At 44.4% G+C, this 24,856-nt stretch overlaps 1 protein-coding gene across 1 annotated transcript; it reads right to left on the bottom strand.

The window, feature by feature from the left end:
* Positions 1-413: 413 nt before the first annotated feature.
* On the bottom strand, positions 414-24,856 carry TSSK6 (testis specific serine kinase 6). The gene is made up of 3 exons (XM_069765344.1): positions 24,307-24,856; positions 11,371-11,378; positions 414-683 (listed from the first exon to the last, which is right to left on the bottom strand). Exons 1-3 carry the CDS (start codon positions 24,854-24,856, stop codon positions 414-416), a joined length of 828 nt encoding a protein of 275 aa, XP_069621445.1.

Genomic DNA, 24,856 nt, shown 5'->3' with positions numbered 1-24,856 from the left:
CACAGACACCGAACCCCCATAGCGCGCCGGTGTCCCCATGGCGAGTCGGCCTCCCTGCCTGCTCAGGGCCCCGGCACTTGCGCAGGTACGCTGGGTGCTGACGCCGGCCCTGCTGTGCCCCTGTGTACAAAGACTAAGCAATGAAAACATGAATTGATGTGTAGAAAGTGTGTCCTGAACAGAGCCCTGACCTCCATGCCAAACATCTATGGGCCACTTTTCTTGTTCAACATCGGTATTTGACCTTCCAAATGCTACGCTGGATGAATTCGTACAGGCACTCGAAAGTCTTGTGGAAAGGCACAATCACCTGGAGCTATAATAAAGCAATGTGAAATATATTTTGGCATGTTTAGATTCCATCTACAAATGATATCATTCTGTGGCTTTCACCCTTGTCTTTATTGACGGATTTAGAGGTTTTGTGCTGCTTGTAGCCAATCTTGCTTTGTGACAGTGTGGATGTCAGGTCGATCACCAGGGTTGTACTGCAGCATTTCTTTGATCAGACTTTTGCATTTTTCTTCCACTTTTATATCTACGGGAAACCTCACTTCTTCTTTCTGTTGAATTTGTAACAGTGTATTCAAGTATGTCCTATTAAATGGCATTTCTCCGGTCACCATTATGTAGAGGATTACTCCCAGGCTCCAAATGTCAGTCTTTTGTGGGTCATGCAGCACCTACAATAAAAGCACTTCTTTCTTTACTCCAATATGGAAGTATTTCCTCTCATTGCATCTCTCATCCTCACAGGAGATCACAATAATCTTGTCAGTACAGCAATTAGCCAATCATTTTTATCATAAGTGTTTTAGTGGCTGGTAGTTTACAGTACTAAACAAATGGATTATAATTTACAATTTCATCCACATGCTGCCGCCATATTCTATTTATAAAGAACAAGCATGCCACAGATTTTCATCAGTTGAAAACTATCCGAGGTGAAAGTGACATTAGCTTAATTTGATAATACCAGACTAATCTTTCAAGCCCCTTGCACACTGACTGTTATAGTGTTACGTCATTGTCAATGTGCACATGTATGGAAAGTGATCAGGAACCAAGTCTGCTCAATACTGGGCAGATTACCAGCATCTACCAAAAACATCTGGAGCTAGCTTGTGTTAGGGTGCTGTCACACTGCATTTTGGCACTCGTTCGTTGGTGTCATCAGGGCTTACGTCCAAATCCCCCCTGCAAAACAGGATTTTGGCATATGCACCAAACAGGGCCATAGGCTATTTTGGTGTTGACTGAGTGAACTTGTGCTCTGTCGTGCATCATTTTCGGGCGAGTACGCCTACTGGAGGTCGACACTCAAATGACCATTATTGTCTATGGCCCCCCCCTGGCGCATAAGCCCGAATCATATTTTGCAGTGGTAGGGGAGGCAGTTCGGACTGAAGTCCTAGCAGGAACAATGAACGGATGCCGAGATGCAGTGTGAAAGCATCCTTCACCATTTAGATGCCACTGGCAGCAATATTTACAGTGGGTATGGAAAGTATTCAGACCACTTTAAATTTTTCACTCTGCTTCATTGCAGCCATTTGGTTAATTCAAAAAAGTTCATTTTTTCTCATTAATGTACACTGCACCCTATCATGACTAAAAAACAAAAAAATGTAGAAATTTTTGCAAATATTATAAAAAAGCAAAACTGAAATATCATATGGTCAGAAGTATTCAGATCCTTTACTCAGACACTCTTATTTAAGTCACATGCTGTCCATTTCCTTGTGATCCTCCTTGAGATGGTTCTACTCCTTCATTGGAGTCCAGCTGTGTTTAATTAAACTGATAGGACTTGATTTGGAAAGGCACACACCTGTCTATATAAGACCTCACAGTGCATGTCAGACCAAATGAGAAGCATGAGGTCAAAGGAACTGGCCAAGGAGTTCAGAGACAAAATTGTGGTAAGGCACAGATATCTTCAAGGTTACAACAGAATTTGTGCAGTACTCAAGGTTCCTAAGAGGACAGTGTCCTCCATAATCCTTAAATGGAAGAAGTTTGGGCCATCAGAAGTCTTCCTAGACCTGGCCATCCAGCCAAACTGAGCAATCATGGAAGGAGAGCCTTGGTGAGAGAGCGAAAGAAGAACCCCAAGATCACTGTGGCTGAGCTCCAGGGATGCAGTAGGGAGATGGAAGAAAGTTCTGTAACACCCCAGGTAACCGGTTGTTACAGTGATGTTGCCTTCCTTTCGGGGAGGGCTATATCATGCTTGGAGGCAAGGAGGATTCCCTTTACCAGGTAACACACCTACATACAACACATTCCGAATCCAGGCCAGAAGGGGGAGCTCTGAACCCAGATTCAAAGGAGCTTCCCTCAGATATTTATATCCTGGTCTGGAGTAGGATTTAGCCAGTTGTTGAGAGACACTGAAGAGTGAGAACAGAGAGCAGACTGTGGGGCCGTGCAGCCACGTGTGAGCTGCAGCTCCAGGAAAAGGAAGGGAACCTGAAGAGTTGCATGTCAGTGAACACCTGAGGAAAGAAGTACAGGAGAAAGAAAAGGGCTTAGAGGGGAACTATGACCAGGCACCCTCTGAGCCGAAGCGCAGGGACCGGGCATCGGGAGCCCAAGGCTGTGTTGTACTCCAGGACACACTGCAGAACTGGAGGGCATAGGACTTTATGCAATTTGCCCACACCTGAAGGTGCAGCAGTACACTAGGAGCCCGCGTCATGATAGAGACCCTATAAAACGGCTCACACTGCCCACTATAAGGGTAACTGTCCAAGAACAGGAGAGAGAGGACTTTGCCAGCAAGCTACAGGCAGCAGGGACCTTTCATACAAGTATGAGTAGGAAGGCTTACGGACCTCACCTGGGAGTGGGATCAACCTTTGCCTCCAGGCTGGCCGGACCATATCACCACCTGTTCCTGGTGCCCTGGACTGCGGCTGCTTACAACCATTAAACCAGGTAAAGATGTTACAACCTTGTGTCCTCCGATTATTTGCCGGCATCCACCATCCCTGCCAATGCACACTGGGAGCCCTGGGGACCCCGCTTCACCTGTAGGAAGCGCCACCATCTTTGCTGCAGTAACATCACCCCAGAAGACCCCTTTAAGCATTGTCGGTTACCTCTGACCGAGAACTACAGGTGGCATCATGAACACAAACTTTATTACTACTCCCTTTAAAAGACCTTTCCCTTTATCTGGGCACCCAGGGCCATGGACCAGGTCACAGCCACCGTGACATCCCCTTTAAGTGCGACCAGACCTGGTACCGAGTGCCCCACTGCCCTGGAGGGTGACTCAGTTCCACAAAGTCTGCTATCACTGCAGCCCTCCACCAGTCAGGCCTTTATGGCAGAGTGGCCCGACGGAAGACTCTCCTCAGTGCAATACATATGAAAACCCGCATAGAGTTTGCTAAAAAACACATGAAGGACTCCCAGACTGAGAAATAAGATTCTCTGGTCTGATGAGATGAAGATAGAATTATCACCAAAACAGTCTAAGTGGTATGTGTGGAGAAAACCAGGCACTGCTCATCACCTGCCCAGTACAATCCCAACCGTGAAACAAGGTGGCAGCATCATGCTATGGGGGTGTTTTTCAGGTGCAGGGACAGGATGACCGGTTGTCATTGAAGGAAACATGAATGTGGCCAAGTACAGAGATATCCTGGATGAAAACCTCTTCCAGAGTGCTCTGGACCTCAGACTTAGCCGAAGATTCACCTTCCAACAAGACAATGACCATAAGAACACAACTAAAATAACAAAGAAGTGGCTTCAGAACAGCTCTATGACCATTCTTGACTGGCCCAGACATAGCGCTGACCTAAACCCAATTGAGCATCTCTGGAGAGACCTGAAAATGGCTGTCTACCAACGTTTACCATCCAACCTGACGGAACTGGAGAGGATCTGCATCATTCCCAAGAAGACTCATGGCTGTACTAGCTCAAAAGGGTGCTTCTACTCAATACTGAGCAAAGGGTCTGAATACTTACAGTATAACCATGTGATATTTCAGTTTTTCTTTTTTAATAAATTTGAAAAAATTACATTTGTTTTTTTCAGTCAAGATGGGTGTGCAGAATGTACATTAATGAGAGAAAAATGAGCTTTTATGAATTTACCAAATGGCTGCAATGAAACAAAGAGTGAAAAATTTATAGGGGTCTGAATACTTTCTGTATCCACTGTATATATTAAATATCCAAATTTGACATTTTACAGTTTCTATGCTTTCCCACTCAAAAAAACATGCAATAAAAAGCAATCAAAATGTTGTCTGTACATGGAATGGTATCAAGAATATTGTCAGCTTGGTAACACAAACCATTTTGTTTTGCTTATCAATTTGGTTAACCAGTAAGAAAAAAAAACCCTATAGGTCTCATCTCCGTAATAATACGGCTCAGAAGAAGCATATTTCCAGGTCACTTTTACAGCACAATAAACACCCATCCCCCCAAAAAAAAACTTAAAAACTAAACTTTTCACCTCTTATTTCAATTTATTAAATGGTAAAATGATTTGTGTTATTGAAATCTGCAACTAATCCTGCTTAATTTTTGCCTCTTAGAAAAATTAACATACAAAAATGAAAAAAAGAAAAACTTCTCCTGTGGAATCTTTCAATAAAAAGAGTTTTAAAAAAAGCCAGTCATGAACGGGTTGATTGCAGTTAAAAAAGTCAGTGTTGATGAGAATGGATCCATGCACAAAATAAACGGGGGCTGCAGATGATAGTCATGGCAACCAGAGGTCAAATTATTAGCTCTAAGGCCTGTTTCAAGCCACGTTCACACGTTCAGTATTTGGTCAATATTTTACCTCAGTATTTGTAAGCCAAAACAAGGAGTGGAACGGTCAGAGGAAAAGTATATTAGAAAAGTATATTAGAAACACGTAAGCACTTCTGAATTTCCACCCGCTCCTGGTTTGGTCTTACAAATACTGAGGTCAAATACTGACCAAATACTGAACGTGTGAACGTGGCCTTAGAAGTCAGTGTGTCTGGCACGTGTGGTGACATTTTTCACACTTACCGGAGACACTTACACATGTAGACACATTCAAGTGAATGGGTCTTTGCAAATGATAGTGTGTTTCCACAGACTGTGTCCATGGGCAAAATACACTGACATTTCCGTTTATTAACAGCAGCATGGGCTGCAAAACGTACCGCATATGTGCACACTGATGATACACGGATGATAGTCGTGTGTCATCAGTGTGACATGTACGGCGCCTGGGAATCAGCATAACTGTTCACGCTGATCCCTGGTGGCGGGTGCTGACGAAAGCTCACATCATTGTCCCCTGCTTGCACTGCGATCAGCACTAACAGGTGACAGTGATGTGAGTTGTCTTCAGAGCTGGGGAACACCATGAACCGCACAGCTGATTCCCAGACACCTCTATGTGTGATACTGATGCGGCACACGATTGCCACAAGTATGCCACAAGTATTAAAAACACGGACACTAATATCTCCGGTGCTGGTTTTTCCAGTACTGGAAATATCAGGACATGTGAAAGAGCCCCAAGTCTGACAACTACAGTGGCCTATTATTATTATTTATTATTATAGCGCCATTTGTTCCATGGGGCTTTATATGTGAAAAGGGTATACATAAAAAAACGAGTAAAGTAATCTTAAACAATACAAGTGTATTGGGTGAGGATAGACTATGTAAGGGTAGAGCTGGTCGTGCAGTGGCTTGGTCGATTGGTGGTTAATGCAGGTTGTAGGCTTGTCGGAAGATGTAGTTCTTCAGGTTCTTTTTGAAGGTTTCCATGGTAGGCGAGAGTCTAATATATTGGGGCAGAGAGTTCCAGAGTAGGGGTGATGTGGGAGAGAAATCTTGTATGCGATTGTGGGAAGAGAAGATAAGAGGGGAGTAGAGAAGGAGATCTTGTGAGGATTGGAGGTTGCTTGTAGCGAAGTACCGGGAGACGAGGTCAGAGATGTATGGACAATACAAGTTGTGGATGGCTTTGTATGCCATGGTTAGGGTTTTGAACTGGAGTCTTTGTGTAATGGGGAGCCAGTGCAGGGATTGACAGAGGGGAGAGACCGGGGAATGGGGGGGGGAGGTGGATTAGTCGAGCTGCAGAGATTAGAATAGATTGGAAGAGTGTTAGAGGGGAAGTCACAGAGCAGGAGGTTGCAGTAGTCAAGGCGGGAGATGATGAGGGCATGGACTAGGGTTTTTGCGATTCTTGGTTGAGGAATGAACGGATCCATTAAATATTTTTGAATTGAATTTGGCAGGAAGTGGAAAGGGCTTAGACATGTGGTTTGAAAGAGAGATCAGTGTCAAGGATTACCCCGAGGCAGTGAGCTTGCGGGACTGGGGAGAGTGGGGAGATGTGATCTTGAGAGTAGAGTGGAGAGTCGATCTTCTGTAATGGCGGAGAAGTTGGTTTTGGAGGAGGAGGGCTGGGCAGTTAGGAGGAAGGGCTCTGGGGGTTGTCAGCCAAAACTGTCTCTCATGTTATCAATCTATTAGACTATGCCAAGAGCATGGTCTAAATCAGGGGTCTCAAACACGCGGCCCCTCCGGCTGCTTCATGCGGCCCGCAGGCACATAGGCCCCGTAACGATCGCGCTCGCTCCAGCAGCCGCCGACATCCGCGCATTGTATAAATTATGTAAATTTATTTGCATTTTGCAGTGAGAAGTAAGTATTTGATCCTCTACCAATCATTAAAGGTACTGTCACACTGAACGATATAGTTAACGATATCGTTGCTTTTTGTGACGTAGCAACGATATCGTTAACTAAATCGTTATGTGTGACAGCGACCAACGATCAGGCCCCTGCTGGGAGATCGTTGGTTGCTGGGGAAAGTCCAGCACTTTATTTTGCCACTGGATCTCCCGCTGACATCGCTGAATCCGCGTGTGTGACGCCGATTCAGCGATGTCGTCACTGGTAACCAGGGTAAACATCGGGTTACTAAGCGCAGGGCCGCGCTTAGTAACCCGATGTTTACCCTGGTTACCGTTGTAAATGTAAAAAAAAAAACACTACATACTTACATTCCCGGTGTCTGGTCAGGTCCCTCGCCTTCAGCTTCCCGCACTGACTGGTGAGCGCCGGCCAGCCGTAAAGCAAAGCACAGCGGTGACGTCACCGCTGTACTTTACGGCCGGCGCTCAGTCAGTGCTGGAAGCTGAAGGCGAGGGACATGACCAGACACCGGGAATGTAAGTATGTAGTGTTTGTTTTTTTACATTTACAACGGTAACTAGGGTAAACATCGGGTTACTAAGCGCGGCCCTGCGCTTAGTAACCCGATGTTTACCCTGGTTACCCGGGGACTTCAGGATCGTTGGTCGCTGGAGAGCTGTCTGTATGACAGCTCTCCAGCGACCAAACAGCGACGCTGCAGCGATCGACATCGTTGTCGGTATCGCTACAGCGTCGCTTAGTGTGACGGTACCTTAACCCCTTAGTGACAGAGCCAATTTGGTACTTAATGACAGGCCAATTTTTGCAATTCTGACCACTGTCACTTTATGAGGTTATAACTCTGGAACGCTTCAACGGATCCCGCTGATTCTGAGATTGTTTTTTCGTGACATATTGTACTTCATGTTAGTGGTAACATTTCTTCAATATTACTTGCGATTATTTATGAAAAAAAACGGAAATATGGCGAAAATTTTTAAAATTTTGCAATTTTCAAACTTTGTATTTTTATGCCCTTAAATCAGAGAGATATGTCATGAAAAATAGTTAATAAATAACATTTCCCACATGTCTTCTTTACATCAGCACAATTTTGGAAACAAAATTTTTTTTTGTTAGGGAGTTATAAGGGTTAAAAGTTGACCAGCAATTTCTCATTTTTACAACACCATTTTTTTTTAGGGACCACATCACATTTGAAGTCATTTTGAGGGGTCTATATGATAGAAAATAATGAAGTGTGACACCATTCTAAAAACTACACCCCTCAAGGTTCTCAAAACCCTTTACGTTTATTAACCCTTTACGTGCTTCACAGGAACTGAAACAATGTGGAAGGAAAAAATGAACATTTAACTTTTTTTTGCAAACATCTTAATTCAGAACCATTTTTTTTATTTTCATAAGTGTAAAAACAGAAATGTAACCATAAATTTTGTTATGCAATTTCTCCTGAATACGCCAATACCCCATATGTGGGGGTAAACCACTGTTAGGGCGCACCGCAGAACTTAGAAGTGAAGGAGCGCCGTTTGACTTTTTCAATGCAGAATTGGCTGGAATTGAGATCGGACACCATGTCACATTTAGAGAGCCCCTGATGTACCTAAACAGTGGAAACTCCCCACAAGTGACACCATTTTGGAAACTAGACCCCTTAAGGAACTTATCTAGATGTGTGGTGAGCACTTTGAACCCCCAAGTGCTTCACAGAAGTTTATAACGTAGAGCCGTGAAAATAAAAAATCGCTTTTGTTTACACAAAAATGATCTTTTCGCCCACAAATTCTTATTTTCACAAGGGTAACAGGAGAAATTAGACCACAAAAGTTGTTGAGCAATTTCTCCTGAGTACGCTGATACCCAATATGTGGGGGTAAACAACTGTTAGGGCGCACCGCAGAGCTTGGAAGAGAAGGAGTGCCGTTTTACTTTTTCAATGTAGAATTGGCTGGAATTGAGATTGGACGCCATGTCGCGTTTGGAGAGCCCCTGATGTGCCTAAACAGTGGAAACCCCCCACAAGTGACACCATTTTGGAAACTAGACCCCTTAAGGAACTTATCTAGATGTGTGGCGAGCACTTTGAACCCCCATGTGCTTCACAGAAGTTTATAACATAGAGCCGTGAAAAAAAAAATTGCATTTTTTCTACAAAAATGATCTTTTTGCCCACAAATTTTTATTTTCACAAGGGTAACAGGAGAAATTAGACCACTAAAGTTGTTGTGCAATTTCTCCTGAGTACGTCGATACCCAATATGTGGGGGTAAACCACTGTTTGGGCGCACCGCAGAGCTTGGAAGAGAAAGAGTGCCGTTTTACTTTTTCAATGTAGAATTGGCTGGAATTGAGATCGGACGCCATGTCGCGTTTGGAGAGCCCCTGATGTGCCTAAACAGTAGAAATCCCCCACAAGTGACCCCATTTTGGAAACTAGACCCCCCATGGAACTTATCTAGATGTGTGGTGAGAACCTTGAATGCCCAAGTGCTTCACAGAAGTTTATAATGCAGAGCCGTGAAAATAAAAAATATTTTTTTTTCCACAAAAAAGATTTTTTAGCCACCAAATTTTTATTTTCACAAGGGTAACAAGAGAAATTGGACCCTAAAAGTTGTTGTCCAATTGGTCCTGAGTATGCTGGTACCCCATATGTGGGGGTAAACCACTGTTTGGGCGCACGGCAGAGCTCGGAAGGAAGGAGCGCCGTTTTGGAATGCAGACTTTGATAGAATGGTCTGCGGGTATTATGTTGCGTTTGCAGAGCCCCTGATGTACCTAACCAGTAGAAACCCTCCACAAGTGACCCCATTTTGGAAACTAGACCCCCCAAGGAACTTATCTAGATGTGTGGTGAGAACTTTGAATGCCCAAGTGCTTCACAGAAGTTTAGAATGCAGAGTCGTGAAAATAAAAAATATTATTTTTTTCCACAAAAAAGATATTGTAGCCCCCAAGTTTTTATTTTCACAAGGGTAACAGGAGAAATTGGACTGCAATAGTTGTTGTCCAATTTATCCCGAGTACGCTGATGCACCATATGTGGAGGTAAACCACTGTTTGGGCGCACGGCAGAGCTCGGAAGGGAAGGAGCGCCTTTTTGGAATGCAGACTTTGATAGAATGGTCTGTGGGCATTATGTTGCGATTGCAGAGCCCCTGATGTACCTAAACTGTAGTAACCCCCCACAAGTGACCCCATTTTGGAAACTAGACCCCCCAAGGAACTTATCTAGATGTGTGGTGAGAACTTTGAATGCCCAAGTGCTTCACAGAAGTTTAGAATGCAGAGTCGTGAAAATAAAAAATATTATTTTTTTCACAAAAAAGATTTTGTAGCCCCCAAGTTTTTATTTTCACAAGGGTAACAAGAGAAATTGGACCCCAGAAGTTGTTGTCCAATTTATCCCGAGTACGCTGATGCCCCATATGTGGGGGTAACCCACTGTTTGGGCGCACGGCAGAGCTCAGAAGGGAGGGAGCACCATTTGACTTTTTGAGCGCAAAATTGGCTGTCGTATTTGGAGACCCCCTGATGTACCTAAACAGTGGAAACCCCCCAATTCTAGCTCCAACCCTAACCCCAACACACCCCTAACCCTAATCCCAACCTCATCCATAATCCTAATCACTAACCCTAACCATAATCACAACCCTTACCCCAAAACAACCCTAATGTCAACCCTAACCATAACCCTAATCAAAACCCTAAATCCAACACACCCCTAATCCTAATCTCAACCCTAACCTCAAACCTAACCCTAATCCCAATACACCCCTAATCACAACCCTAACCTTAACCCTAATCCCAAACCTAACCCTAATCCCAAGCGTAACCCTAATGCCAACCCTAACCCTAATACGAACCCTAATCCAAACCCTAACCCTAATCCCAGCTCTAACCCTAACTTTAGCCCCAACCCTAGCCCTAACTTTAGCCCCAACCCTAACCCTAGCCCTAGGGCTACTTTCACACTTGCGTCGTTTGGCATTCCGTCGCAATCCGTCGTTTTGGACAAGAAACGGATCCTGCAAATGTGCCCGCAGGATGCGTTTTTTGCCCATAGACTTGTATTGCCGACGGATCGTGACGGATGGCCACACGTCGCGTCCGTCGTGCACTGTATCAGTGTTTTGGCGGAGTGTCGGCACAAAAAAAGTTCAATGAAACGTTTTTTTGTACGTCGCATCCGCCATTTCTGACCGCGCATGCGTGGCCGTAACTCCGCCCCCTCCTCCCCAGGACATAGATTGGGCAGCGGATGTGTTGAAAAACTACAGCTGCTGCCCACGTTGTGCACAATTTTCACAACGTGCGTCGGTATGTCGGGCCGACGCATTGCGACGGCCCCGTACCGACGTAAGTGTGAAAGAAGCCTAACCCTAAGTTTAGCCCCAACCCTAACCCTAAATTTAGCCCCAACCCTAACCCTAAATTTAGCCCCAACCCTAACCCTAAATTTAGCCCCAACCCTAGCCCTAACCCTAGCCCTACCCCTAACCTAACCCTACCCCTAACCCTACCCCTAACCCTACCCCTAACCCTACCCCTAACCTAACCCTACCCCTAACCTAACCCTACCCCTAACCCTACCCCTAACCCTACCCCTAACCCTACCCCTAACCCTACCCCTAACCCTAACCTAACCCTACCCCTAACCCTAACCTAACCCTACCCCTAACCCTACCCCTAACCCTAATTTTAGCCCCAACTGCTGTTCTCCTGCCGGCCGGCAGATGGAGACAGATGGCGGGCGCACTGGGCATGCGTCCGCCATGTTCTGCTGCCGGCGGCCAGGAGGAGCAGCAAGAGGATCCAGGGACCTAGGTGAGTATGCTAGGGTCCCCGAATCCCCCTATTTCTCTGTCCTCTGATGTGCGATCACATCAGAGGACAGAGAATTACACTTTACTTTTTTTTTTTTTTTTTGCGGTCGCCGGTAAACAGTTAATTACCGGCGATCGCAAAACAGGGGTCGGTAATACCGACCCCGATCGTGCTCTTTGGGGTCTCGGCTACCCCCGGCAGCCGAGACCCCAAAGATTCTCCCGGTGCCGGCCGGCGGGCGCACTGCGTATGCGCCCGCCATTTTGAAGATGGCGGCGCCCACCGGGAGACACGAGGAGCATCGGGGGAGCTAGGTGAGTATTGGGGGGCCACCTGGGACCCCTTTTCTCTGTCCTCCGATGTGCGATCACATCGGAGGACAGAGAAATTAAAAAGAGATCGTTTTTTTTTTTTTTTTTTTTTTTTTTTTTTTGCAATCGCCGGTAAACGGTTAATTACCGGCGATCGCAAATGCGGGGTGGGTTAAAAAACCCCCGAATCATGTTCTCTGGGGTCTCGGCTACCCTCGGCAGCCGAGACCCCGGAGAAAATCGGCCTCTGGGGGACGCTATGGACTTTTTCCACAGCGCCGTTAATTAACGGCGCTGTGGTTTAAGTACCCTTAACGGCCGCCGTTAAAAGGCGTATCGGCGGTCGCTAAGGGGTTAAGGCTGCCGTCACACTAGCAGTATTTGGTCAGTATTTTACATTAGTATTTGTAAGCCAAAACCAGGAGTGGAACAATTAGAGGAAAAGTATAATAGAAACATATTCACCACTTCTGCATTTATCACCCACTCCTGGTTTTGGCTTACAAATACTGATGTAAAATACTGACCAAATACTGATAGTGTAACGGCAGCCTAAGGGTATGTGCACACATTCAGGAATTTTTGCGTTTTTTGCGTGTTTTTCCGTGATAAAAACGCTATAAAAACACTTAAAATCATATCATTTAGAATGCATTCCGCATTTTTTGTGCACATGTTGCATTTTTTCCCGCAAAAAAAAACGCATTCCGGAAAAAGAAGCAACATGTTCATTATTTTTGTGGATTTTTTGCGGAGTGTCTGGGAAAAAACGCGTAAAATCTGCAAAAAACGCAAAAAAAACGCATGCAGAATTCCTGCGGAAAACCTCAGGTTTATGTCAGGAAAATTCTGCATGCATTCCGGACGTGTGCACATACCCTAAGAGTTCTGGCTCCTACAGACCAGCTAGATACTCCTAATCAACTTGTGGGGTGCACATTATCAAGCATTTGGCGGTACTGGAACATTTTCCCCTATTTTCATAAGTAAGTGGCTATTTGATAGCATTATGCACAGTATGCATCCTTAGAAGCAAGTGGCCTTTGAGAATACGGCACATAGCACTTTTTGCACCTTTTGCACGATTGATTGTGTATTTTTGGTATGATATATATATATATATATATATCTATATATACATATATATATATATATTGATATTTTATACACACGTTTTTTATGGTTTCTTTAATTTTATCACTTTTTATAGCATATGCAATACATGGTCCCCCTTCTTTTCTTCTTTTGATATTTGTTTTGCCTATTGGGGTATATAGTATATAACAGAAACTGACCTGCCTTATGTAATTGGATATTACATTATATTTCTCTTGATATGTGCACATGTAGAATATATATATACATATTTACATGATTTTATTATTTTTTGTATATTTTAATGGTTTTCTCTATTGCTATTAAATTAAACATATATACTTTTATATACTCCCTGTCATCTCTCTATTGGTCCGGTTTATGCTTGGAGCATGGTCTCTTGTTCTCTTTAGTGGTCTCACTATACCTCTGACACATGTGGTGACTCTGGGATTATTAATAGGATTGAATTATAATAACTTTTGAAATAAGTATTGAAGATTCTTTATATATAGTGCCTGGGTGTCATTTCTGTGTTCATTTGATTATTGTATAAATTATGTAAATTTATTTGCATTTTGCAGTGAGAAGTAAGTATTTGATCCTCTACCAACCATTAAGGCCGGCGTCTCACTCAGCGTATAAAAATACGGTCCGTAATTTACGGCCGTAATACGCAGAAAAGTCCCCAAAATAGTGGTCCGTAGCTCCTCCGTAGGCAGGGTGGGTCAGCGTATTTTGCACATGGCATCTTCCGTATGTAATCCGTATGGCATCCGTACTTCGAGATTTTCTCGCAGGCTTGCAAAACCGACATACGAACATACAATGGATCCATGTTCTCAAAAAATCATAAAAACATATATACTGTCTATCTATCTATCTATCTATCTATCTATCTATCTATCTATCTATATATATATATGTGTCATTGAGACATATATATATATATATATTAATATTTATTTCAGCGCGATATAGCAGAAAGCCGGTAATTCAATTGCCGGCTTTTGCTATCTCCTTCCTAAACCCGACATGAAATGAGACATGGTTTACATACAGTAAACGATGTCATATCCCCATTTTTTTGCATATTCCACACTACTAATGTTAGTAGTGTGTATGTGCAAAATTTGGGCGCTCTAGCTATTAAATTTAAAGTTTAAATGGCGGAAAAAATTGTCGTGGGCTCCCGCAAAATTTTCTCCGCCAGAGTAGTAAAGCCAGTGACTGAGGGCAGATATTAATAGCCTGGAGAGGGTCCACGGTTTTTGGCCCCCCCCTGGCTAAAAACATCTGCCCCCAGCCACCCCAGAAAAGGCACATCTGGAAGATGCGCCTTTTCTGGCACTTGGCCACTCTCTTCCCATTCCCGTGTAGCGGTGGGATATGGGGTAATGAAGGGTTAATGTCACCTTGCTATTGGAAGGTGACATTAAGCCAGATTAATAATGGAGAAGCGTCAATTCTGACACCTATCCATTATTAATCCAATAGCATGTAATGGTTAATAAAAACACACACACATTATTAAAAATTATTTTAATGAAATGAACACACAGTTTGTTTGAATATTTTATTGTTCTCTCAATCCACCTGAAGACCCTCGCTCTGTAACAAAGGAAATATAATAAACCAACAATATACATACCTTCCGATGATCTGTAACGTCCCACGATGTAAATCCATCTGAAGGGGTTAAAATATTTTACAGCCAGGAGCTCTGCTAATGCAGCTGTGCTCGTGGCTGTAAAACCCCAGCGAATGAATGGAAACTAGGTCAATGACCTGTAGTTACCTTCATCCGCGGTGATGCGCCCTCTGCTGGTTGTCCTCATATGAATTCGAGCCTGGGAACTTGTCTGATTTTTTTCCCACGCTCGAAGGACATCCAGCAGAGGGCGCATCACCGCAAATGAAGGTAACTACAGGTCATTAACCTAGTTTCCATTCATTCGCTGGGGTTTTACAGCCACGAGCACAGCGGCATTAGCAGAGCTCCTGGCTGTAATATATTTTAAACCCTTCAGATGGATTTACATCGTGGAACGTTACAGATCATCGGAAGGTATGTATATTGTTGGTTTATTATGTTTCCTTTGTTACAGAACGAGAGTCTTCAGGTGGATTGAGAGAACAATAAAATATTCAAACAAACTGTGTGTTCATTTCATTAAAACAATTTTTAATAATGTGTGTGTGTTTATTAACCATTTCATGCTATTGGATTAATAATGGATAGGTGTCAGAATTGACGCTTCTCCATTATTAATCTGGCTTAATGTCACCTTCCAATAGCAAGGTGACATTAACCCTTCATTACCCCATATCCCACCGCTACACGGGAATGGGAAGAGAGTGGCCAAGTGCCAGAATAGGCGCATCTTTCAGATGTGCCTTTTCTGGGGTGGCTGGGGCAGATGTTTTTAGCCAGGGGGGGGCCAAAAACCGTGGACCCTCTCTGGGCTAATATCTGCCCTCAGTCACTGGCTTTACTACTCTGGTGGAGAAAATTGCGCCGGAGCCCACGCCAATTTTTTCTGCCATTTAACCCTTAAATTTAATAGCTAGAGCGCCCAAATTTTGCACATACACACTACTAACATTAGTAGTGTGGAATATGCAAAAAAAATGGGGATATGAGATGGTTTACTGTATGTAAACCACATCTCAAATCATGTCGGGTTTAGGAAGGAGATCGCAAAAGCCGGCAATTGAATTACCGGCTTTAAAGCTATCTAGCGCTGTATGAAATGTTAATATATATACATATATGTGTCTCAATGACATATATATATATATATATATATATATATATATATATACACCTATTCTATGTGTCCACATTTATTCTACCTATTCTACAGTCATGGACAAAAATTTTGAGAATGAGACAAATATTAATTTTTCCAAAGTCTACTGCTTCATTTTTTCTAATGGCAATTTGCATATACTCCTGAATGTCAGAGTGATCAGCTTAACAGCAATTACTGTACTTGCAAAGTCAATATTTGCCCATAAAATGAACCTGAACCCCCAAAACACATTTCAACATCATTGCAGTCCTGCCTTAAAAGGAGCAGCTAACATCGTTTTAGTGATTGATCCATTAACACAGGTGTGGGTGTTGATGAGGACAGGGCTGGCGATCAATCAGTCATGATTAAGTAAGAATGACATCACTGGACACTTTAAAAGGAGGCTGGTGCTTGGTATTATTGTTTCTCTTCAGTTAAACATGGTTATCTCTAAAGAAACACGGGCAGCCATCATTGCACTGCACAAAAATGACCTAACAGGGAAGAGTATCGCAGCTCCAAAGATTGCACCTCAGTCAACAATCTATCGCATCAGCAAGAACTTCAAGGAGAGAGCCTCCATTGTTGTCAAAAAGGCTCCAGGGCGCCCAAGAAAGACCAGCAAGCGCCAGGACCGTATCTTAAAACTGTTTCAGCTGCGGGATCGGACTACCAGCAGTGCCAAGCTTCCTCAGGAATGGCAGCAGGCTGGTGTGAGTGCTTCTGCCCACACTGTGAGGCGGAGACTCTTTGAGCAAGGCCTGGTTTCAAGGAGGACAGCAAAGAAGCCACTTCTCTCCAGAAAAAACATCAGGGACCGACTGATATTCTGCAAAAGGTACAGGGAGTGGACTGCTGAGGACTGGGGCAAAGTCATTTTCTCTGATGAATCCTCTTTTCGATTGTTTGGGACATCTGGAAAACAGCTTATTCGGAGAAGAAGAGGTGAGCGCTCCCACCAGTCTTGTCTCATGCCAACTGTAAAGCATCCTGAAACCATTCATGTGTGGGGTTGCTTCTCAGCCAAGGGAATCGGCTCACTCACAGTCTTGCCTAAAAACACAGCCATGAATAAAGAATGGTACCAGAATGTCCTCCAAGAGCAACTTCTCCCAACCGTCCAAGAGCAGTTTGGCGCCCAACAATGCCTTTTCCAGCATGATGGAGCACCTTGCCATAAAGCAAAGGTGATAACTAAATGGCTCATGGAACAAAACATAGAGATTTTGGGTCCATGACCTGGAAACTCCCCAGATCTTAATCCCATTGAGAACTTGTGGTCAATCATCAAGAGACGGGTGGACAAACAAAAACCAACAAATTCTGGCAAAATGCAAACATTGATTATGCAAGAATGGACTGCTATCAGTCAGGATTTGGTCCAGAAGTTGATTGAGAGCATGCCAGGGAGAATTGCAGAGGTCTTGAAGAAGAAGGGTCAACACTGCAAATATTGACTTGCTGCATTAACTCATTCTAACTGTCAATATAACATATTGGTACTCATAATATGATTGCAATTATATTTCTGTATGTGATATAAACATCAGACAAACACTAATAAAAACCAGAGGGCAGAAGATCATGTGAAAATATTATTTTGGTGTAATTCTCAAAACTTTTGGCCATGACTGTATTGTAAGCTGTCAGTGTGATTTTACTGTACACCGCACTGAATTGCCGGCTTTTCTCTCTAACACCGCTGCATATTTCTCGCAAGTCACACTGCTGGTCCGTGTGTAATCCGTATTTTTCTGGCCCCCATAGACTTTCATTGGCGGATTTTTTGCGCAATACGGTGACAAACGCAGCATGCTGCAATTTTCTACGGCCGTAGAAGACCGTATAATACGGATCAGTAAAATACGGCTGATAGGAGCAGGGGCATAGAGAAGCATTGTACCGTATGTAATCCGTATTTTCAGCACCCCTCTTACGTCCGTAAAACACGGTAGTGTGACAACGGCCTAAGGCTGCCGTCACACTAGCAGTATTTGGTCAGTATTTTACATCAGTATGTGTAATCCAAAACCAGGAGTGGAACAATTAGAGGAAAAGTATAATAGAAACATATGCACCACTTCTGTATTTATCACCCACTCCTAGTTTTGGCTTACAAATACTGATGTAAAATACTGACCAAATACTGATAGTGTGACGGCAGCCTGAGGCTATGTGCACACGTATGCTTTGCCACTGCGGATTTTTCCGCGGCAGATTTGATAAATCTGCAGGGCAAAAACGCTGCGTTTTTGCTGCAGATTTATTGTGGATTTACCGCGGTTTTTCTGCGGTTTTCACTGCGGTTTTACAACTGCGGTTTTCCATAGGGGCAGTTGTAAAACCGCTGCGGAATCCGCAGAAAGAAGTGACATGCTACGGAATGTAAACTGCTGCATTTCCGCATGTTTTTTTCCGCAGCATGTGCACAGCGTTTTTGGTTTCCCATAGGTTTACATTGTAATGTAAACTCATGGGAAACTGGTGCGGACCCGCAGCTGCGGAAACGCTGCGGATCCGCAGCAAAATCCGCATCGTGTGCACATACCCTGAGGGTATGTGCACACGATGCGGATTTTGCTGCGGATCCGCAGCATTTCCACAGCTGCGGATCCGCAGCAGTTTCCCATGCATTTACAGTACCATGTAAAGCAATGGGAAATTAAATCCGCTGTGCACATGCTGCGGAAAAAAACGCAGCGGTTTATTTTCCACAGCATGTCAATTCTTTCTGCGGATTCCGCTGCGGGTTTGCCCCTGCTCCAATAGAAATCTGCAGGTGCAAACCCGCAGAGGAAATTGCAAAAGAAACCGCGGTAAATCCGCAGTAAAAACCGCAGCGGTTTTTCACTGCAGATTTAGCAAATCCGCTGCGGAAAATTCCGCAATGGAATCCGCAGCGTGTGCACTTAGCCTAAGGGTATGTGCACACGTTGCGGATTCTCTGCGGATCCGCAGTGTTTTTTTGCAGTGCAGAAACGCTGCAGATCCGCAATTGATTTACAGTACAATGTAAATCAATGAGGAAAAAAAAATGCTGTGCACACTTTGTGGAAAATCCGCTGCGGAAACGCTGCGTTTAAAAGAAGTAGCATGTCATTTCTTTTTTGTGAATCTGCAGCATTTTTGTACCCATTCCATTATAGAAAACCGCAGGGGTAAAAAACGCAGCAAATCCGCAAGAAAACCGCAGCAAAAATGCACAAAAAACGCTGCAGAACCGCACAAAAACGCAACAAATCCACAGGTGCGATTTCTGCCAGGAGAGGCAGAATCCGCACCAGAAATTCCTAAGCCTAATCTGCAACGTGTGCACATAGCCTTAGGGTATGTGTCCATGTTCAGGCTTGCTTCAGGCTTTGGTCAGGATTTTATGCAGGTAAAATCCTGACCAAAACTGCACGTCAGGTCACTGGCAGGTCACCTGCGTTGTTCTTGCGTGTTTTGCTCATTGTAGCAACATGCTGCGTTCTGAAAAAAAGCGCCGCATGTGCGTTTTCGCGGCAAAAACACATGCATTTTTTCCTGCATAGTGGAGACAGGATTTCATTAACCCCTTCATGACCTTGGGATTTTTCGTTTTTCCGTGTTCGTTTTTCACTCCTCTCCTTCCCAGAGCCATAACTTTTTAATTTTTCCGTCAATTTGGCCATGTGAGGGCTTATTTTTTGCAGGACGAGTTGTACTTTTGAACAACATCATTGGTTATAGCATGTCGTGTACTAGAAAACGGGAAAAAAATTCCAAGTGCGGTGAAATTGCAAAAAAAGTGCAATCCCACACTTGTTTTTTGTTTGGCTTTTTTGCTAGGTTCACTACATGCTAAAACTGACCTGACATTATGATTCTCCAGGTCAGTACGAGTTCATAGACACCTAAAATGACTAGGTTATTTTTTACCTAAGTGGTGAAAAGAAATTCCAAACTTTGCTAAAAAAAAAAAATTGCGCCATTTTCCGATACCTGTAGCGTCTCCATTTTTCATGATCTGGGGTCGGTTGAGGGCTTATTTTTTGCGTGCCGAGATTACGTTTTTAATGATAGCATTTTGGTGCAGATACGTTCTTTTGATCGCCCGTTATTGCATTTTAATGCAATGTCGCGGCGACCAAAAAAACGTAATTCTGGCGTTTCGAATTTTTTTCTCGCTACGCTGTTTAGCGATCAGGTTAATGCTTTTTTTTAGTTGATAGATCGGGCGATTCTGCGCGAAAGGGGGGTGATTTAAACTTATATTTTTTTATTTTTTTCACATTTTTTTTAACTTTTTTTTTTACTTTTGCCATGCTTCAATAGCCTCCATGGGAGGCTAGAAGCAGGCACAGCACTATCGCCTCTGCTACATAGCAGCGATCTGCTGTTCGCTACTATGTAGTAGAAAATCAGGTGTGCTGTGAGCGCCGACCACAGGGTGGCGCTCACAGCTGCCGGCGATCAGTAACCATAGAGGTCTCAAGGACCTCTATGGTTACAATTCTGAAGCATCGCCGACCCTCGATCATGTGACGGGGGTCGGCGATGACGTCATTTCCGGCCGCCCGGCCGGAAGCGGTAGTTAAGTGCCGCTGTCTGCGTTTGACAGCGGCATTTAACTAGTTAATAGGCGCGGGCAGATCGCGATTCTGCTCGCGCCTATTACGGGCACATGTCAGCTGTTCAAAACAGCTGACATGTCCCGGCTTTGATGCGGGCTCACCGCCGAAGCCCGCATCAAAGCAGGGGATCTGACCTCGGACGTACTATCCCGTCCGAGGTCAGAAAGGGGTTAAATCCCCTCCACTATGCTGTAACATCTGGACGCTGCATTTTTTACGCTGCAGAAAAACGCAGCGTCAAAAACGCAGCGTTTCCTGAACGTGGAAACATACCCTTAGAGTTCTGGCTCCTACAGACCAGCTAGATGCTCCTAACCAACTCGTTACCTGCATTAAAGACAGCTGTCTTACTAGTCACCTTTATAAAAGACTCCTGTCCACAGACTCAATTAATCAGTCAGACTCTAATTCCACAACATGGGAAAGACCAAAGAGCTTTATAAGGATGTCAGTGACAAGATCATAGACCTGCACAAAGCTGGAATGGGCTACAAAACCATAAGTAAGACGCTGGGTGAGAAGGAGACAACTGCTGGTGCCTTAGTAAGAAAATAGAGAAATGCAAAATGACTGTCAATCGACATCGATCTGGGGCATCATGCAAAATCTCACCTCGTGGGGTATTCTTGAGCATGAGGAAGTTGAGAGATCAGCCTAAAACTACATGGGGGGAACTTGTTAATTATCTCAAGGCAGCTGGGACCACCGTTACCAAGAAAACCATTGCTAACATATTACGCCGTAAAGGTTTAAAATCCTGTAGTGGCCGCAAGGTTCCCCTGCTCAAGAAGGCACATGTGCAGGCTCGTCTGAAGTTTGCCAATGAACATCTGGATGATTCTGTGAGTGATTGGAAGAAGGTGCTGTGATCAGATGAGACAAAAATTGAAGTTGTTGGCATTAACACAACTCGCCGTGTTTGGAGGAAGAGAAATGCTGCCTATGACTCAAAGAACACAGTCCCCACTGTCAAGCATGAAGGTGGAAACATTATGTTTTGGGGGTGTTTCTCTGCTAAGGGCACAGGACTACATCACCGTATCAATGGGAGAATGGATGGAGCCATGTACCATAAAATCGTGAGTGAAAACCTCCTTCCCTCTACCAGGACATTAAAAATGGGTCATGGCTGGGTCCAAGGCAACAAAGGAGTGGCTCAAAAAGAAGCACATTAAGGTCATGGAGTGGCTTAGCCAGTCTCCAGACCTTAATCCCACAGAAAACTTATGGAGGGAGTTGAATCTCCGAATTGCCAAGCGACAGCCTCAAAACCTTAATGATCTAGAGATGATCTGCAAACAGGAGTGGGCCAAAATTCCTCCTGACGTGCGCAAACTTTATCATCAACTACAAAAAAAGGCTTGTTTGCCAGAGGGATCAAATGCTTATTTCTCACTCGTGAGACCGCTACGTCATCATCTTGCGAGACCGCAATGCACTCTTCAGACTGGAGCGCACGAGGAGCGTCGGTAACCGCTTCGATCCGGGGGCCAACGGAGGGTGAGTATATAACTATTTTTTATTTTAATTCTTTTTTTTAACAGGGATATGGTGCCCACATTGTTATATACTGCGTTGGCTGTGCAATATATTACGTGGGCTGGGCAATATACTACGTGGGCTGTGCAATATACGCTGTGCAATGTACTGCGCAATGTACTGCGTGGGCTGTGCAATGTACTGCGCGGGCTGTGCAATGTACTGCGCGGGCTGTGCAATGTACTGCGCAGGCTGTGCAATGTACTCCGCGGGCGGTGCAATGTACTCTGCGGGCTGTGCTATATACTCCGCGGGCTGTGCTATATACTCCGCGGGCTGTGCTATATACTCCGCGGGCTGTGCTATATACTCCGCGGGCTGTGCTATATACTCCGCGGGCTGTGCTATATACTATGTGGCTGTGCTATATACTACGTGGGCTGTTATATACTACGTGGCTGTGCTATATACCACGTGGCCGGCCGCGAACAATCAGCGACAGGCGCAATCCGGCCGGACGGATTGTATTCAATGTATTATTCTAAAATCTACATAAATAAACTACATACATATTCTAGAATACCCGATGCGTTAGAATCGGGCTACCATCTAGTGTATTTATATGTCTGCATTGATGTTTTTAATGTTTAATAAATAGCATACTGTACATTATACCAAAAGTGCTGGATCATTAATTCCTAAGAACACTGCGAGCTGCCAGTTTCCTTTGCACTTGCATAAATTAGTGATTACCATGACCAGTAAGAAAGCATCTGTTAACTTCTGATAGGAATATGCAACTTTCTCTAAAGACCCCCGATACACATTACACTAATATTGTTCAAACTCGCTGATGCAGACAGCTGATTGTCTGGGTATGGGGGTCACCTCCAGATGACGTCAGGAGAAATAAGTACTGGGCACATCTGATTTCAGACTGATGATCCTTTTATTTTCTATGGCCACGTTCACATGTTCAGTATTTGCTCAGTATTTTACCTCAGTATTTGTAATAAAAACCAGGTGAGGAGCAATCAGATGAGAAGTATAGAAATACGCACCACGTCTGTATTATCACCCACTCCTGGTTTTGGCTTACACATACTGATAGTGACTGCAGCCTTAGGGCACCGTCACACTATAACATTTCGATCGCTACGACGGTACGATTCGTGACGTTCCAGCGATATCGTTACGATATCGCTGTGTCTGACACGCAGCAGCGATCAGGGATCCTGCTGAGAATCGTACGTCGTAGCAGATCGTTTAGAACTTTCTTTCATCGCTGGATCTCCCGCTGTCATCGCTAGATCGGTGTGTGTGACACCGATCTAGCGATCTAGCGATGCGATCCAGCGATGCGTTCGCTTGTAACCAGGGTAAACATCGGGTAACTAAGCGCAGGACCGCGCTTAGTTACCCGATGTTTACCCTGGTTACAAGCGTTAAACTAAAAAAAAACAAACAGCACATACTTACATTCTGGTGTCCGTCAGGTCCCTTGCAGTCTGCTTCCAGCACTGTGACTGCCGGCCGTAAAGTGAAAGCAGAGCACAGCGGCTGTGCTTTCACTTTCACTTTACGGCCGGCAGTCAGTGAGTGCGGGAAGCAGACTGCAAGGGACCTGACGGACACCAGAATGTAAGTATGTGCTGTTTTTTTTTTTTTAGTTTAACGCTTGTAACCAGGGTAAACATCGGGTAACTAAGCGCGGTCCTGCGCTTAGTTACCCGATGTTTACCCTGGTTACCCAGGGACCTCGGCATCTTGGTCGCTGGAGAGCTGTCTGTGTGACAGCTCCCCAGCGACCACACTACGATTTACCTACGATCACAGCCAGGTCATATCGCTGGTCGTGATCGTAGGTAAATCGTATAGTGTGACGGTACCCTTAGAGGTGCCCCGCCGCCAGAGATGTCTGGCAGCAAATATCTCTTGGGGAGCACAGGCACGCTTTGACAAGTGTTTATGTGTATGGGAGAGCATAGTTCCCAGCCAAAAGAACTGCCAAACCACAGTTTGGCTGACAACTATCTAATGTGTATTTGGGGAAGGGCTTAAAAGAAATCTGTTACCAGGTTTTTGGTACCCAATCTGAGAGCAGCATGATGTAGGGGCAAAAACCCTGATTCCAGTGATGTATCACTTACTTTACTGTGTGCTGCAGTTTTGATAAAATCACAGTTTTATGAGCTCTCCCAGTTCTCTGAATGCTGAGCTCTGTAAATCCCCGCCCCCAACACCGATTGGCTGGCAGGTTTCAGTGGTGGGGTGTGGTTATGCTACCAGGAAGCAGATTTACTAGTCCTCTAGTGATAAAACTACAGCAGTTTATCATAACTACAGCAAGCAGCCCAGTAAGTGACGCATCGCTGGAATAAGAGTTTCTGCCCCTACACCATTTTGCTCTCAGATTCCCTTTAAGTTCTAGGTAGATAGAATAGAACCTTATCTGTTGCTAAACATCAGGGCTTCCACAACATATCTATAAAAGATAAAACACTACTTGCATACTGACTCACCTCAGGAGAAGCATATTGTGGAGATCCACAGTAAGTGGTACACACACTGGAGCTGTTCCCATCGAACATGATCCCAAAGCTGAGGTCTGAGATCTTTGCATTGATATCTGACGTGATAAGTACATTTTCACACTTAAGATCTCTGTGTGCCATATGATGGTTATGCAGATACCTGAGGCCTCTGGCGATCTGCCTAAAAAGGTGTCTGGCCATTTCAGCTGACAGCCGTACTGCGTTAAGCACAAACTGCATGAGGTCTGAGACACACAATTCCGTTACTATAAACTGTGGGTAATTACTTATCTCAATAAACTCAAAAGCAGTGATCACAGTGGGATGTTTCACCTTTCTCAAAATTGCCAACTCACGGGGGAGAAATTTCCTGGCATAGTCAGCTGAGACCTTTTTCTTGTCGATCACTTTAATGGCCACTGTGCGCTGGTGATTCCTAGATGTGGCCATTTTCACGTTTGAATAGGCTCCTTCCCCAATGGTACCTAATGTATCGTATCCCAGCTGCTTTAGCAGATGGTCAGCAGTGGGCAT

The sequence above is a fragment of the Ranitomeya imitator genome, chromosome 1 (assembly GCF_032444005.1).
Source record: "Ranitomeya imitator isolate aRanImi1 chromosome 1, aRanImi1.pri, whole genome shotgun sequence".
In the NCBI taxonomy this organism is placed as follows: Eukaryota; Metazoa; Chordata; class Amphibia; order Anura; family Dendrobatidae; genus Ranitomeya; species Ranitomeya imitator.
This window is presented reverse-complemented; position numbering and strand designations above follow the sequence as displayed.

Coding starts and splice junctions, on each gene's coding strand:
- TSSK6 (XM_069765344.1), bottom strand. CDS start 24,856: ATGCCCACTGCTGACCATCTGCTAAAGCAGCTGGGATACGATACATTA.